The sequence below is a fragment of the Dermacentor andersoni genome, unplaced genomic scaffold, assembly GCF_023375885.2.
Source record: "Dermacentor andersoni unplaced genomic scaffold, qqDerAnde1_hic_scaffold ctg00000039.1, whole genome shotgun sequence".
NCBI lineage: Eukaryota > Metazoa > Arthropoda > Arachnida > Ixodida > Ixodidae > Dermacentor > Dermacentor andersoni.
In genome coordinates this window covers 36,624,703-36,641,909 of record NW_027314752.1, presented here as the reverse complement: position 1 = coordinate 36,641,909, position 17,207 = coordinate 36,624,703, and the positions used below count along the sequence as shown (strand labels likewise).

The 17,207-nt window shown below is 46.5% G+C and overlaps 1 protein-coding gene across 1 annotated transcript in view; it reads left to right on the top strand.

Annotated features, from left to right (window-relative positions):
- Positions 1 to 17,207, top strand: part of LOC126520185 (phospholipid scramblase 2-like) — a 75,632-nt gene that overhangs the window by 47,268 nt on the left and 11,157 nt on the right. Inside the window, exon 2 of the mRNA XM_072285710.1 lies at positions 7,590 to 7,994. Within this exon, the coding sequence (XP_072141811.1) occupies positions 7,682 to 7,994 (313 nt within the window). The 5' untranslated portion in view covers positions 7,590 to 7,681. The remainder of the gene's footprint in view (positions 1 to 7,589; positions 7,995 to 17,207) is intronic.

Below are 17,207 nucleotides of genomic sequence, written 5' to 3'. Positions count from 1 at the left end.
TAACAGCCCTGCATCCAAGGGCTTGCTTGAAACTCTGGTGTCAGTGTTATGTTTTACTGCATAATGTTTTAACGGAAGCCCATTGCCATAGCCCACATCACTGCCTAGTCACCGTCATTATTTTATCAACTATATATTCTACGCCACTTACAGCTACAGATTTTAGGCCCTTTTACAACCATGTGACATCTACCATGAGGAATTCATTGTGCACGCCACCAATAATACTTCGTCAACATTATCACTTGTCATGGCGCTCTTTGGCTAAACCTGGCCCTTGCGCCATAAAACACCACACATCACCATCTTGTGCGCTCAAAAGTGCCAGCGATGGATAGGTGCCATTTAGGTGGAGAGAACATCAATTGAGATGTCGCTACTGAAGAAAAGGCTGTCCATCCTATTGGCTAAAGCTATCCCTATTTTTCTCATGGACGTGAATTTATCTTTGTTATTGTTTGATAAAGCTTCCGAAAAATGACCTTTGGGGCGCCACCCGACAAAAAAAGAAATAGCGATGATGCATAAGTGACCCGATGGTTGAAAGTTAAGCGCTTTCTGTGGCTTGCCGGCATATTATAATTAGCAGACACGATTGTTATAGCGCATTGCGTGCACTTTTCTTGTGCGCTCAAAATTGCCAGTGATGGAGAGACGCCTTTTAAATGCAGAGAACATGAAGTGAGATGTCACTGCTGAAGAAAAGGCGGTCGATCCTATTGGCTAAAGATATCCGTAATTTTCTCATCAACGTGAATTTATCTTTAGTATTCTTGGCTAAAGATTCCGAAAAATGACCCTTGGTGCGCCACCCCACACACAAAAAAATATCGAAGATGTGCAAGTGATCCAGTGTTTGAAAGTTATGCGCTTTCCGTGGCGTGCAAGCATGTAATACTTAGTAGACACGATCGTTAGTGCGCATTGCATGCACTCTTGTGCGCTCAAAAGTGCCAGCGATGGAGATGTGCCCTTTAATTGAAAACAACATGAATTGAGATGTCCCCGCTCAAGGAAAGGAGGTCAATCCTATCAGTTAAATCTATCCCCGTTTTTTCTTATCAACGTTAATTTATCGTTTTTATTCCTGGCTAAATGATTCGAAAAATGACCTTTGGCGAGCCACCCCACAAAAAAAAGATCAAAGATGCGTAAGTGAACGAAGGTTTGAATGTTAAGTGCTTTCCGTGGCGTGCCGGTACGTAATATTTAGCAGACATGATAGCTAGCGCGCATTGTGTGCACTGTTGTCCGCTTAAAATCGCCATGGTTAGAGAGGTGCCCTTTGAATGGACAGAACATGAATGGAGATTTCCCCGCTGACGAAAAGGTGGTCTATTGCATTGACTAATGTGACCCCCGTTTTTCTATCGAATGGTAATTTATGTTTTTGTTATTCTTGGGAAAGGTTGCGAAAAATGACCCTAAGAACACCACCCCTCAAAAAGAAAAAAAAAAGATCGAAGATGCAAATTTGACCTAATGTTTAAAAGTTAATCCGTGACGCACAGGCATGTAATAGCACACACGATTGTTAGCGCGCATTGTGTGCACTCTTCTTGTCAGCTAAAAATGGTCAAGCAGGGAGAGGTGCTCATCAAAGGTGCAGAACATGAATGAAGACGACCTCGCTGACGAAAATTGGTGTATCTTATTGGCTAAAGCGATCCCCATTTTTCTATTCAAACGGGAATTGATCTTTTCCTATTCTTGGTAAAGGTTGCGAAAAATGACCTTTGGCGCTCCACCCCACAAAAGAAAGATCGAAGATACCTAAGTGACTTCTTGTGTACTAGTTTCTTCCGTTCCCTCCTCAGGTCTAGGCTAATTCGAGTTCTTACCATCCTATGGTCACTGCAGCGCACCTTGCTGAGCACGTCCACATAGAGGAAATAGAGGAATTCCAGATCAAGCTACAGAACAGGTATTCGGCTTTAACTCAGGAAGAGGACCTTAGTGTTGAAGCAATGAACGACGATCTTGTGGGCATCATTATGGAGTGTGCAATAGAAGTCGGTGGTAACTCCGTTAGACAGGATACCAGTAAGCTATCGCAGGAGACGAAAGATCTGATCAAGAAACGCCAATGCATGAAAGACTCTAACCCTACAGCTAGAATAGAACTGGCAGAGCTTTCTAAGTTATTCAACAAACGTAAGACAGCTGACATAAGGAAGTATAATATGGATAGAATTGAACATGCTCTCAGGAACGGAGGAAGCCTAAAAGCAGTGAAGAAGAAACTAGGAATTGGCAAGAATCAGATGTATGCGCTAAGAGACCAAGCCGGCAATATCATTACTAACATGGATGAGATAGTTCAAGTGGCTGAGGAGTTCTATAGAGATTTATACAGTACCAGTGACACGCACGATGATATTGTAAGAGAGAATAGTCCAGAGGAATTCGAAATCCCACAGGTAACGCCGGAAGAAGTAAAGAACGCCTTGGGGGCTATGCAAAGGGGGAAGGCAGCTGGGGAGGATCAGGTAACAGCAGATTTGTTGAAGGATGGTGGGCAGATTGTTCTAGAGAAACTGGCCACCCTGTATACGCAATGCCTCATGACTTCGAGCGTACCGGAATCTTGGAAAAACGCTAACATAATCCTAATCCATAAGAAAGGGGACGCCAAGGACTTGAAAAATTATAGACCGATCAGCTTACTGTCCGTTGCCTACAAAGTATTTACTAAGGTAATTGCAAATAGAATCAGGAACACCCTAGACTTCCGTCAACCAAAGGACCAGGCAGGATTCCGTAAAGGCTACTCAACGATAGACCATATTCACACTATCAATCAGGTGATAGAAAAATGTGCGGAATATAACCAACCTTTATATATAGCTTTCATTGATTACGAGAAAGCGTTTGATTCAGTCGAAACCTCAGCAGTAATGGATGCATTGCGGAATCAGGGTGTAGACGAGCCGTATGTAAAAATACTGAAAAATATCTACAGCCGCTCCACAGCCACTGTAGTCCTCCATAAAGAAAGCAATAAAATCCCAATAAAGAAAGGCGTCAGGCAGGGAGATACGATCTCTCCAATGCTATTCACAGCGTGTTTACAGGAGGTATTCAGAGACCTGGATTGGGAAGAATTGGGAATAAGAGTTAATGGAGAATACCTTAATAACTTGCGATTCGCTGATGATATTGCCTTGCTTAGTAACTCAGGGGACCAACTGCAATGCATGCTCACTGACCTGGAGAGGCAAAGCCGAAGGGAGGCTTACGAGAGGGTATGGAGGCTTACGAAGAGGGTTCTACTTAAATTGAGGACGACGCAACGAGCTATGCAAAGAAGAATGATAGGTGTAACGTTAATGGATAAGAAAAGGGCAGATTGGGTGAGGGAACAAACGCGAGTTAATGATATCTTAGTTGAAATCAAGAAAAATAAATGGGCATGGGCAGGACACGTAATGAGGAGGGAAGATAACCGATGGTCATTAAGAGTTACAGAATGGATTCCAAGGGAAGGGAAGCGTAGCAGAGGGCGGCAGAAAGTTAGGTGGGCGGATGAGATTAAGAAGTTCGCAGGGACAACATGGCCACAATTAGCACATGACCGGGGTAGTTGGAGAAGTATGGGAGAGGCCTTTGCCCTGCAGTGGGCGTAACCAGGCTGATGATGATGATGACCTAAGTGACATATGGTATGAAAGTTAAGCGCTTTCCATGGCTTTCCTTAGCAGACAAGTTCGTTGGCGCGCAATGTGTGCACCGCAATAATGCGAGGGTAGCTGTAATAGTATAAGCGCTAAACATGCAGTATAGAATAAAGGTATTACAAACCTGCGCCCCAACCTCCAATCACGAAGATAAAAAAACAGAACAGTTCTGTGAAGATGTTGAATTAGCAAGGAGAAAAGCGTAACTAAGTATACTAAAGTCAAGGGCAACTTCAATGCGAAAGTAGGGAAAAAGCAGGCTGGAGAACAAGCACTTGGCAACTGCGTCATCGACTCTAGCAACGCTAGAGAAGAGACGTAGATATAGTTCGCGGATATATATAAGTTCCGAATAACGAATTCATTCTTTCGGAAGCGGGGCAACAAGAAGTGGACTTGGAGATGCCGTAATGAAGAAAGAAGAACTGAAATACGTTGCATATTCTCTGCCGATCCCACTGTAGTACAGGGTGTAGAAGCGTTAGGTAGGATAAAGAGCAGTGGTTATAGGCGAATGCGGGCTAGGATTTCCCTCAATACGAAAAAAATATTGATTAAAATTGGTCAAGAAACAGGCCAACCTAGACGTAGTCAGGGTGAAAGCAGACCAATTCCTACTGGTGTTCGCTAAAACATGTGTAGCTTTAGAACAGAGTGTTGATGATGGCATAGAGGTAATAAATGAAACAGTACCTAGGTTTGCTTCAGAAGCACAAGTTCAATGGGGAGGTAAGGTACATAGGCAAAGAGTAGGTAAGCCCTCCCAAGTAACGAAATAACTAATAAATAAACAACCAAGCTACAAAGTTTACAACTCATGAGATAAGATAGAATTCGCGGAGCCGTCAAAACTGATCAACAAGAAAAAAGTGACTGTTATCCTAAATTATAACGTCAGGATGGCCGAGGAAACAGTACAAGATGGACGCAGCATGAAATCAGTAACGTGAAAACTAGACATAGGAAAAGCCAAGATATATGCACCGAAAGTTAAGCTGGGCAATATCATTATCAATTTCTGAAATATAGAAACAAAACAGAGAATTCAATACTGATCTGTACTGTACCTACAGCAGCACCACTGCCACTATAAGAAGTAGCAATGAGCAGCATACAGAAGCTTCTTCCACAATTAGCGATGAAGATAGAATAGCCCTGTCAGGCATCACATGTGTATAGCGGCAGGAGAAGACGGAATAACAATCGATGTAATCAAAGATAGAGACAATATCTTACTTGAAAAGCTTTCTGGCAATTATACAAGATGTCTGAAGACTTCGAGAGGTTTCAGGGAATGTCTCCGATGCTGTTCACTGCATCTTTAGACGAAGTATTCGAACCAATAAACTGGGGAGACATAGAAGTTAGGATCAGCGGCAAATGTTTCAGCAGCCTTTGGTTCGCCGATGACATTTTCCTGTCCAGGAACATTGGACACGAGTTCCAGCAAATGATCTAGAACCTTAACAGGGAAAGTAAGATTGGTGTTGAAGAATGATGTGCAGAAGACAAAGATCATGTACGATAGCCTGGCAAAGCTGAAAGAGTTCAAAATCGCTACTGAGCCTCTAGAGTTCGTGAAGAAGCATGTTTACCTAGCTCAAGACCCTGATCACTAAAGGGAAATTTACTGAAGAAGAAATGTGGCTTCGATTGCATACAACAGGCGTTGCTAGATCCTTACAGGGAGCTTACCAATATCATTGAAAAGAAACGTATACAATCAATGCATCTTGCCTGTGCCAATATATGGGGACAACACTTGGAGATTGCCAAAGAAGCTTGAGAACAATTTGGAGGAGCACGCAAAAGAGTGAAGGAATGAAAAATGCTAGGCATAACGCTGGCAGCAAGACAACGGTGTGGATCAGAGAGCAAATGGGGAGCCGATATTCTACTAGACTTCTATAGAAATAAATAGAGCTGTGCAGGCTACGTAATGCTTAGGATGGATAACGGGTGGACCATTAGAGTTACAGAATGGGTGCCAAGAAAAGGGAAACGCCGACGAGGACGACAGAAAACTTGGTGGGTTGATGAAATCAGAAAATTTGCAGGTACAAGGGCAGGCGTAATTTGAGATCACTGGGAGGCGCCTTCGTCCCGCAGTGGACATAAGATATGATGATGATGGTGATCGGTTCATCAGTGACCAGAACCTCTGCCTCAGAGTGGCGAAAAGCCGGAAAACCCGAGTATGTCCATGGTCCTTTTTGCTGGTCATGCATATATCTTCTGTATTGTAAGCGTGAGTTGCTGAACCCCTTCAGTCAGAGTGTGCAGATTTGTGGACGCGACTTACTTATTCCTCAATTTCTGTGCAGTTGTGTCAAAGAAAATACCTCCAAAATTAAGATTAGAGTGGACGTGGTTTTGTCTGCCCTCTGAGCGCCTGCGGAAGCTATGCAAACAGGTTAATCCACAGCATAACAAATTGAAAGCATGTTCAACTCAACATCGCAAACAATTTTTAACCTGCCCTCATAACTTGTTCTATGCGATTCCACTTTCTTGCAGAAGAACGTATGTCGGTCACCACGGCAGATTCATCAATGAGACACTAAAATTGAATTGATATAGCGTCACTAAAGCAAACTGGGTCATTTGCGTATTCATTGCCGAAATAGATCCTGCAAACCCATGTTTGAAAGCACTTCCTTTTTGTATAGCGCTCATAGCAGGATGACAAGGGAGATTGTCGAGGCCTGTGAAATTGCAAAATTAGAGGAAAAGTGCGTGAGCACGCCATCAGTGTCGTTAGCTGGAGCGGAGAAAAAATTCTTTGCTTTATCTTTATAACGATTGCAGTATATGTTTTCACCACGCCTTGCACAGGTGTAAGGTTCATCGACATGAACCACTGAATGTTATTTTTCTGTCATGCTGGTTTCCGCTCGTACGGTATGCATTTATCGATGCGTGAGGAAATAAAATGTACAGTTGAAAGTGTCGCGCTTTCTGTGTATTTGTTTCTTTCTACGTCCCCGTTCAGTCGCGCTTACAGACTCTATCATGAAGTGGAATTGTTGTCGAAGGGGAGCCTTCATTCATTGTCTTCATCTTCAGAACTTGAATCATCCAGTGGCACCGATGGAGAAAATGTGACGTCTTCAGCAGAGTCGTCATCCTCTTAGAGAGGTCAAAGTGCGAGGAGTCACTTGTGCTATTCGCTCGAAGATTCGCTCGGCGGTTTCATCGTTCACATGGGGCCTGCCATCTAGAAAGAAATATAGGTGTATCCTCAATACCAGAAGCAGGTAACTGCAGCCAAATATCTGGTTTTTGCTAAGCAGCGCCAGCACACTACATCCGCGTACTGTCATATTTTTGTTGTCATTGTAACCCAATGACCACGATGTTCGACATTGTAATATACATAACGCACTTGCCAAAACTAACGCATTGGTTATTGAAATACGCGTTTCTCTGAGTTCCTTGGGTTCTTACGAACACAAACAAAAGCATAAATATGCTTTATCACATGCGAAAAAGCATATAAATCTACTTGCTTCTTTAGCGGCAGCCATAGAAGGCGCTCGTTCTCAGTCCTGTATTCGGTTGTCCAATATATTTAACGAATGTTCCATTGGTGGGCCTCAGGGGAACCTCAGTTTTTTGTCTGCAATAGCTTTCGCGCAGCTTTTGTTTGTTTGTTTCCGTCTACAACTGCCAAGCCTCTGTTGGGTGCGTTGGCTTCGTCAAGCCTCTTCAGCGGCTGTTTCCGGCCCACCAAACATTCTTATGATATTAAATAAACATATAGTAGTATATTAGAAGAGAGGAGTTTTTTCTTTCCTTTCTCGCTCAGTGATACATGTTCTCATGACCATGTAAATGACCACCTTTGAGGGTAAGTATGGAGCGGGAAGGCTTCTTCACGTCTTCTCCTCACGGCACACTTTCACACCGCAGGCAGGCTGCTGCTGAGAAGTCTGCAAAGGAATTTCCGATGGCACTTATCTGCTGACGGGCTTTCTTCAAAGGAAAGCGTTGTCGCATGCACGATGGCATCATGGCCGGCACCATTGCCGGCAACACCACGAGCTGTCCCGGCATCGCGAACAGCATCCGGGGGATCGCAGACAGGGCAGCCCGTGGTGTTCGCGCCGACCGCTGGAATGGTGAGACAGCAAGCAACCGCGATGCCCATGGCCGAAACGCCGGTGGCTGATGCGCAGCGCGGGACCTACGTTCCAATGTGGACGCCGAGCTTGGCACCACCGGCCCTGCCCGCGATCCGAGGCTGCCCCGCGGGTCTGGAATACCTGACCAAGATCGACCACCTACTTGTCCACCAGGTTCTACAGCCCATGGAAGGTACGTGTCGCTCCCCACTGCGGACGATGGGCGGATGAGTCTTGGAAGTGACGACAAACGGCATCAAATATCAGGACGTGAGAGCGTGACTCACAGCTGCGCTGACTATTCTTCTACAGCTTTGCAGCTATTTTTGCAGCTTTGCAAGAAAGGTGCGAGAAGACGTGAAGGGAGCGTGCGTGGAAGTAAGATAGCAATGTAATCACTCCGTTATGAACGATATTTCCTCCGAAAAGAGTGAAATTGCAAGGAAAGTTTACGCAAGCATCCTAACTCTTACGGATGTGGAAGGCTTCAGAGATTAGTCATGCGTGCTAATCACGAGTTCGACAGTATGGGGCAATATTTAAAACGTCGCTAACAGCCACATTAAAGCCAATGCAATGACACGTGGTTATCATTTTCTTGCATACTAACCTTATTTCATCGTTCGCGAATGCGGTCATTCACGCAGCGTCCTGTGTGTCTGACATAGCAATGTCCGCATAAAAAAGGAATCCCGTAAATGACGTTACAAGGGCACTTGAACACTGCTGTCGATGCTTTTTCCTGCAACCTTATTTTATCGTCGGTCTCACGACTGACTTTTTGGCAGAGACTACCAAAATTATTGGAGGTAGTGAAGAGCAGCCTAACGCCTCATTTCTTCAATAAGAACTGATATAATCGGAGTTCTTGCGTTACATTTTCATGCCATTATTGTTTCTTTATTGAACCCTTTGTTACATGTGAGAGCTTACCTATTGGTGGTCTTGGTGCGTTATTTCTCACTTGAATTACTGCTTCTCAAATCAGCCTAGTCAGGGTTCACTGCTGTGGTTTATTCACGTTTTACCATGGTGGAAGCATATACATAGCTTCGTTGGTATCCTTCCTTACGTTTGGTAATGCGATGTTTATTGCAAAATGAGCTTCAGCAAAACATAAAATTTGGTGAATAAGTATACCGAAAATTTCGTCTACCCTTAAGTTCACCTTTGGGAGTTGAAAGTGATAGCATTCACAGATCCCAGACTGAAGCTAACGCTTCCCGGCATGTGCGGCTTATGTAACTGTAGTGCTTACCGGGAAATGCTGGCGGCGAACGCTGTGCACGAAGACGACTTTCTGGTAGAAACGCGGCTTTCTTCATGGGCCCATCCAGGAGATAGTGCAGAGCCACGCCACAAGGTTTACATCATTTTTTTTTGTTTTGCACGTTGGCATTCAAGCAATATTCAACATTTAATAAAAAGGATTGCGCTGTCGGTGTTTTGTTTCATGACAGTTGTTTGTGGGCGGTCCTTCTCGTAATTCAAAGGAATATGTCAAGAATGTAAGACAAAGTATACGAGCAACATTAGTGATAAAGTGGTGTGGCAATATAACCCGCATATACCGCATGTCATATAGTAAGGCCGGATAAATACTTATAAACATGTGTTCGGGATGATGTTTATCGACGCGCAAGTCCACCGACGCGGGATTTCCTTTGACGAGGCCCTTAACGCTATCACGATAAGAAATGTTGCTTTTGTTTACTTTCGGTTGTTGCCTCAACCGAAAGTGTAGCCCCCGGGCATTTCTTCTATCCTTTTTGAATGCAAAATACTTGAAAGCCTTAAACGATACAATATACAAAATACATTGATGTCGAAATTTATCACGCGCTCCCAATGCTATCGATTGCTTTGCTTGCGCGTCCGCTAGGACGCTATCTCGTGACGGTAACTACCCAATGGGCAGTTTTGATGCGCAGAGAAAATGGTGGCGCCGTACATACCATGCTCCATGCGTGGAGTGCCATGCACGCAGCCGGTAACCCGCTAATCCGTAAGCAGAAAGAGACAGTTTTAGTTTGGCGTTCGCAGCTATAGCATACGCTAAGCAGCACACGTTTATTAGTTTTAGTTGGCCTGCAAAATCTTCGGATCTCAGATGTCGTATTCCGTCGTTGCGGTTATGTCCCGATAGTAGCAACAGGTAGCGTAGACATCTCGAATGTTTCTTTCGTTCGGTTTCGACTCGTTCGAAACGAGAAGCGATCTCCAAAACACCACAAGGTTATCCGTAATACTCTGTTGTCGAAGCAGCCTGAGACTAAGCGAAATACGTGTACACAGTCACTTGCTACGAACGAAGAGCATTTTACAAAAGCAACGCCAAATTCAATTCCAAGCGGACAGCCGGGACCATCACCATGTTTGACGCAAACTCCGCAAACCACGCAAAGACGCTGACGTTAAATCTGAGAAATAGCGTGCGTATGCTACACTCTACCGGTCGTTTAGCGTTCTGCGCATGCGCAGCGACGACCCGCTATTTTATAGCGTACACAATGGCATAGCGTACGCTAAACCAGAACTGGCTAATAACTCTAAGGACACTCTAAAACTTTCCTATACGGATTTAGGATGTGGGCACGCCAACTGGTGTGATATCGTGCTACCTTCGCACCTGGCAACTTTTTATAGGTTTCGTGATACTACTACTTTGGGCATGGTCGCGACTGGGCGCGAATTTTGGAGGCCACACCAGGCAACACTGATATCTCGACGACGTTCACAGCGCAGAGCACGTTTTATTCTTGAGAAAATGACCATGTTCACAGTTGAAAGCTTGCTCTCATCGCACAAATGAAAAAAGTACCAGCAGTCTCTGGAATCTGCTTATCATACATGTGAAGCCCGAATAGTTTCAGCCACAAGAGGAAATGCACGGGTGCAAACAGAAGGCATCGCAACAAAAGATTGTTACGATACAGCAAGCGCTTAAGAGACATGGAACAAAAGAAGACGGGCATCTGGGCGTGGCACGAGCTGGTTTCCATCCTTGTCTCTGGCTGCACTGCTCTTGTAAATACACAATAATTGCTTGCTTTGTCTGCATCTCTCCACACGTAATATTGCGAGCATATATGTTATGGGCGTCATCTTCCGCTTATCTATACAGGGTCTGTTCTGTAAGTAGTAGGAGTGGCTTTTTCCTGGGTGAACAAACGCACGAGAGCCGGTCTGCGTGGGCAGGATCGGCGAAGGGGAATATTGGGAACGCTGGGAAAAATCGGCAGTCGGCTCTTGGCCCATGAAGAGAGCAGGTCGCTTGTACTGTGAACCCCTGTCGAAACGTCTTGTTACGGAGAATCATGGAGCGTTTACTGGATGAGCGATACGCGATCAAATTTTGCGTAAGGGTTCGCGAAATGGGCAAGGAGAATCACAACATGATTAAGGAGCCCTGTGGTGATGCTGCCATGGCTAAATCGGGCGTTTTTCATTAAACAAGCTATTCTGAGAAGGTAGGGAAAGAATGGAAGACGACGGCCTCACGGACGCCCTTCGACCAGAAAGACGAACGAAAATGTGTCGCGAGCGAAAAATTTACTGAATAGAGATCGTAGGATGAGTGTCGCAATGATTGTTGTTGACGAGCATTCCTCGAACCCAAATTTTTTAGATCGTCACAGAAATCTTAGGCGCGAGGAAAGTGTGCACGAAGTTCATGTCGGGAGTGTTGTCACAAGAGCGAAAGGCCAACTGGAGAGCGTTCTGCCAGGATCTCTCATCATGTCAATGAGGACCCCGACTTTGTGGACAATGTAGTGACCGGTGACGAGACGTGGGTGTTTTATTACGCCCCGGAGAGCATTCGGCAGAGCTTAGAATTGCACACCCCTCCTTCCGCACGCCCCAAGAAAGCACCAATGAGCAAATCCAAGCAAAAGTCCATGTTCATTTGCTTTTTCGATCGACATAGAGTCATCGACAAAAAGTTCGTACCACCCGGACCAACAGTCAATGCAGTTTCTTACGTGGAAGTCCTCAATAGACTGCGAGAAAGCATTGTTCGTGCCCGCCCAGCCATCGCCAACAATAGGCGGCAGCACCATGACAACGCGCCGAGACACATGGCGTTACGCGTAGTGGAGTATCTTGCCCAGCACAAGGTGGCAACGCTGCTTCAGCGCCCCTACAGCCCCGACTTGGCCCCGCCAGGCTTTTTCTATTCCAGAGAATAACATCGACGCTCAAGGGGAAGCATCACGCATCGGTAGAGGCAGTTCAACGGGCTGTGACGAGGGAGCTAAATAGCGTTCCGGTCCAGGCTTTCCTAAAAGGCTCACGAAAGCTGGAAAAGTCGTTGGCATCAGTGTGTAGATGCAGAAGGGGGCTACTTTGAAAAATTCCAATCGTTTACACTATTCTCATGAATATAATTTAAAAAGCAATGAGTCCTACTTCATTCAGAACAGACCCTGTATAACCATCACCGCCGCATCGCATCTTCATCTTTGGCGCGCTGTCTCTTGCGTCGGGAATAAAAGCATCGAGAGAAGCCTCTGCTTCTCAATCGTTGAGGTGCTTTAAGATCTCTTTGACCTCTCCGAATTCCTCTCCTGGAGCGTCGTTGAGGTCGTTGCTTGCGACAAGTATCCACCGATATGTCCCAAGACGAGCCTGCAGCGTCCACCGGCTCCGTTCAAGTGCCAGCCACCCTGCCCTCCTGGATAGAAGCAGCCATCAGCGCGATCCTGAGATGTTCCCTGACCTGCCTGGCGATGACGGTGAAAGGTGGATTGACTGCTACAAACGAGTAAGCTCCTTCAACCACTGGGACTATGCTTCTAAATTCCAAAATGTTGCCTGCTACATCACTGAGGACATCACGAATAGGTTTAAGAATAACTATCAGGACTTCCGTAAGTGGTCTCCTTTCAAAGAGCACCTGCGGCATATTTTTGACAGCCTGCAGTCCACTCTAGTGTTGCAAAGAAGCAGCTCCCTGAGCGCTTGCAGCATTGTGGCGAGTCCTGCATGTCGTATATTGAGGACGTTCTCGTGCTTTGCCGTTGCATCGGCAACGCCACACCAGACACTAGCCGTGTCCTCCACCTACTCAAAGGCGTTGGATCTATCCTTTTCAACGCCCTTGCGGTGCGAAATCCCATGGCTGTACACCACATCATCTCTTTGTGCCAGCGCCTTTGCAGCCCCTCTGCAGCCCAACTCACCATTCCCTCACCAGCCCCGTGACCAGGAGCGCTCTGATCCGAGCTCTTATTCGAGCTCTCAATTCTGAACGGCAATATCACGATCTGTTACCTTCCTCGAGCGCTCACGTTAATCTTGCTGCTACCGGCCTATAAGGCACTATTATGATCAGCGCCAATCATCCAGCCCCCTCTCCTTGCATGACGCCACCTTCATACACCCACGTTGCTGCATTGCCACTCTGATTTCCTTGCACCGTGTCGCCTGTGCCTGTTCAAAGTCGGATAGCACCTTATACGAGCACCCAATCCGCCTGACTAGTCTGCCTGGTTTCAGTCACGTCCAACTTGCTACTACTGCGGCATACGTGGGCACATCTCCCAGTTTTGCGGACGCCGCCAATAGGACGAACGACGCGGCAACGCTGCCTTTGAGCGCGATGCGCAGTCTCCTTATGAATGATACAACGGCCACTTTGATGATATCCATCTCCGCCCGGCTTATCCAAGAAGCCCCCAGTATCTGCACCTAGAGGCTCCGCTCCCCATCGCGATTCCGGCGCTCCATTTCCCCGCTTTGCCCCGGCTTTAAAAACACCTGTCCAGCGCCCCAATAAACAACCAGTGCAGTTATTAGGAGGAGAGCTGTAGGTTCGCGAACTGTTGTAATTCCTCCCGAGCGCTCATCAAGCATGTTATAGATGGCTGTGGAAGGTGTGCGGTTATTGGCTTTCGTTGACACGGGAGCTACTATTTGTGTTATGCGCATGTACTTGTGCTCTCGCTTGAAAAAAGTGAAAACAGCTTACATGGGACCATCTCTGCGTGGAGCAGATAAATGAATGAATGAACAAAGCCTTTATTAGAAGGAAGCGGATGGCTCTAGGCCGCTGTTGGGGATTAGGAGGGAAATGAATGTGCCATCGCGGATTGTTGGCTGAATCACATCTTCATCTCGTTCTTTGATCTTTCACTTTATGCAGGCTCAGGTGCATGTTCAGTTCCACCGCTCTCGCATGGGCTGGTCGACCCCTTCTACACTACTTGAAACAAGCCACTTTGTCTGCCATATGTCGCAATGGCTTTCTATGTTTCAGGGTCAGTTTGCAAGCCAATTCCTAGTGTGCTCATGTCTCCGTGCAGTAAATGTTGAATGTTAGATCTCCCTTTTGAAAAAGCTGCACAGCTCCAAATGAGGTGTTGCAAGTCTGCTCTGCATGGCTCCTGGGAATGCGTGCGTCGGGTATAAGTGTTCGCAATCCTAGCTACTCTGGGTTGGTGCCATTTCTTATGTATGTGCGGTGTGTATGCAGCGTTGGTCATAACCTTATTAAAAAAACCTCTTCCGTGTGAGTAGGCCCGCCCTTGTCGTCAAACACATCTATTGAGGTAGCTTCTATTAGTCTCCGTTTACTGTCTGTTTTTATGTTAGTGCGAATTTAATGCATGAGTGCTCTGCTAGGAGAGCCTTCGGCGAATATCTTTAGGTATGGATTTTGGTCCGCGGGGTTTGCCGAGGAAATGTGGTGTGGGAAGCAGTGCGTGTAATCAAACTCATCCGCTTATGCGGCAGCTGCGTGAGCGGCTGCGTTTCACCCATCCGTGCCGCTGTGCCCCAGTGTCCATAGAATTTCAACATTTGTCCCATTTACCTGTATTCTCTTTAGCTTTTTTCTATTGTTGTTGGCCACAGCATCATCTCTCGTAGGCACCGTTGATTCAGTCACCGCTTCGTATGAGTCAGTAAGGATCCGATAATTATTTCGCACACTGTGCTCTACAGCGTCTCTCGATCATGTCAATGGGAGTGGTGTTGACCGCTCCCCATATAGCTAAGAGTTCAGCTTGCAAGGTCCCACCCCCGGAAGCTGACATATGTGATAGCCATTGTGTTGGGGTGCACGTGTGCTAACCCAGGCCATGTTTGCTATGTCGTTTGTGATTGCAGTGTCTGTGTAGATGTCAATGCTGTGCTGCTGCATTCTTAGTTCCAATCTCTTTTCAAATATTTTTCTAGCTTCTGCGTTTCGTCTGGCGATAGGGCGTTGTTGCCTCCGTTTGCCCAGTGGTGCTTCCCATGGTGGCGTTAAGGTCGCTTCAGCGGGCTCTGGCTTCGCATGGACTTATTTATCCCATGCCATGATCTGTTTACCTTGAATCGTGTTTTCCAACCGCGGGAGCGCATTCGAATTCGTACTTCATTGATTATGTCCCGTATGGGTGTAATCGTTACGAGCTTGAGCAGGTCCTCGTTCCTCGTGTGCTTCGGTGGCCCAGTGATCGTACGGAGGGTGGCCCTGCGTGACTTTTCGGTGTCGCCGAGGTCTCGTTCAGAGAATTCGTACACGGGCGCCCCGTAAAGAGTCCTTTCGACCGCGACCGCTTTTCCAACCGTTTGACACGCTTTCTCACGCGCTCCGCCATACTTGCTCGATATTCGTCTAGCCATGTGAAACAGCGGTCTCCATTTTTGCTTTAGTGTGCGAACCCATACCTGGGGGCTGTTGCAGCTAGCAATCTGTGCTCCGAGGATCCTAATTTGTGCATTACTCGACGTAATATCACTTTGGCAGATGCGTAAAGTGATCCGCTTGTTTACGCTGGTCGCTTTATTTCCGTCTACGCTGATCAATTCCATCTTCTCTGGCGAGAGCTGCAGTCTGAGGTTATCTAAAGTGATGCTAAGGCTCAGGGTCGCTACTTGCAGTTCAGTTTGCATTCTCTGTATGCCTGAATAATCCACCGCCACCGTCCATATTCTTATAGCGTTGGCGTAAATAGTTAAACGGGCCGACGTGTCTCGCTCAGGACTTTCTGCCACCCGTGTCATGGCCAGATTGAATAGCATAGGTCCGTGAATTGAGCCCTGGGGCACTCCCTTATCCAAGCAGTATGTCTACGGACTCCATCCGAGTACCTTGCCATGGAGCTAGAATGGTCTGCTTTGGAGGAAGCTACGGATCCAATTGTATGTTCTTTGGCTAGGGTACCTGGTTGCCAATTCCTGTAAGATGGCCTCTTGTCTCACGTTATCGAATGCTTCACGCATATCGACTGCAAGAATATAGTAATGCATCCGTTTGCGAGACTTACGGTTGATCACTCTGTGGAGAAACCACAGGCAGTCATGTGTGCCCATGTTCGGCCGAAAACCTGCTTGCGCAGGATTCAAACCTGGTTGTACATATTCAATGTAGCGCTGTATTCTTTTGTGTAGCATTCGTTCTATCAATTTGCAGACAGTTGACGCTAGAGCTATGGGGTGTCTGTTAACTGGTTTCGTGTGGTCTCTGCCGGCTTCGGCATTGGGTAGACGGTTTAGTGAATCCGGCACTGGTGCGGATTTCCAGGATTCATTGAAAATTGTTAAGAGCTGCTCTTGAGCTTCATTGCTGAGGTTTCAAAGTTCTTGCCAAATCACTCCATCGTGCCCGGGAGCTGACCTCATTTTGCTTTGTGCAAGGGCCGCTACGAGTTCACTCAGCGTAAAGGGCGTGTTTAGCTCCTCTTTGGTATTGTCTATCGTGGCAGAAGGCAGCGGTTCCGAAGGCGCCTCGGCAGCATGTGGGAAGAAAGTGTGAATGACACGGTCCTCCAGCACGGCAGGCTCTTCTCGCAAAAAGAGCTGAGCGACAGGAGACGCGCCTTTCTTGCGCCCAAGCAGGCTTCTTAAAACCTGCCATAGTCTTTTTAGACCGGGTTCTAGGCCAAGCTTCACGCACGTATTGTGCCACGCGTCTCCTTCGAATTGTTGTTCGTATTCCTTGATGGGTTGGTGTTGATGATTAAGGCGCATTAGGTCTTTGTTATGCTTTCCTTTATACCGGTATCGCTGTGTGAAGCGGTTGACCGTCCGCCATAGATTTGCAAGGTGCATATCCATGTGATTTGTATTGTCACCTCATGGGATAGTTTCTCTTGCCTCTAGCCATGCCTCCGCTATGATTGCGCTGAATCTTTCAAAGTGCGCAAAAGAGTCCCCGGTGGCGATTCGAAATTTTTTGCAGAAAAAAAAAACACCCTTTCTCTCCTCTCTCAGATCTTTTTGCGATTGAGCGTGATAATTATTGGTAAAGGGTTGCTTCCCCATGTCATTGCCTTTTGAGCCCTGGAGTGGCTAGTGGCAGATCGGGAGTTGTGTCCTGTTGTCGCGCGTGTAGCCCTATGCGGGTTGATGTTTCTGGTGTGTTGCGCATGTCCAGAGTTGACATTTCTATTGCGTCGTGCAGTATGCGTCCTCTCAG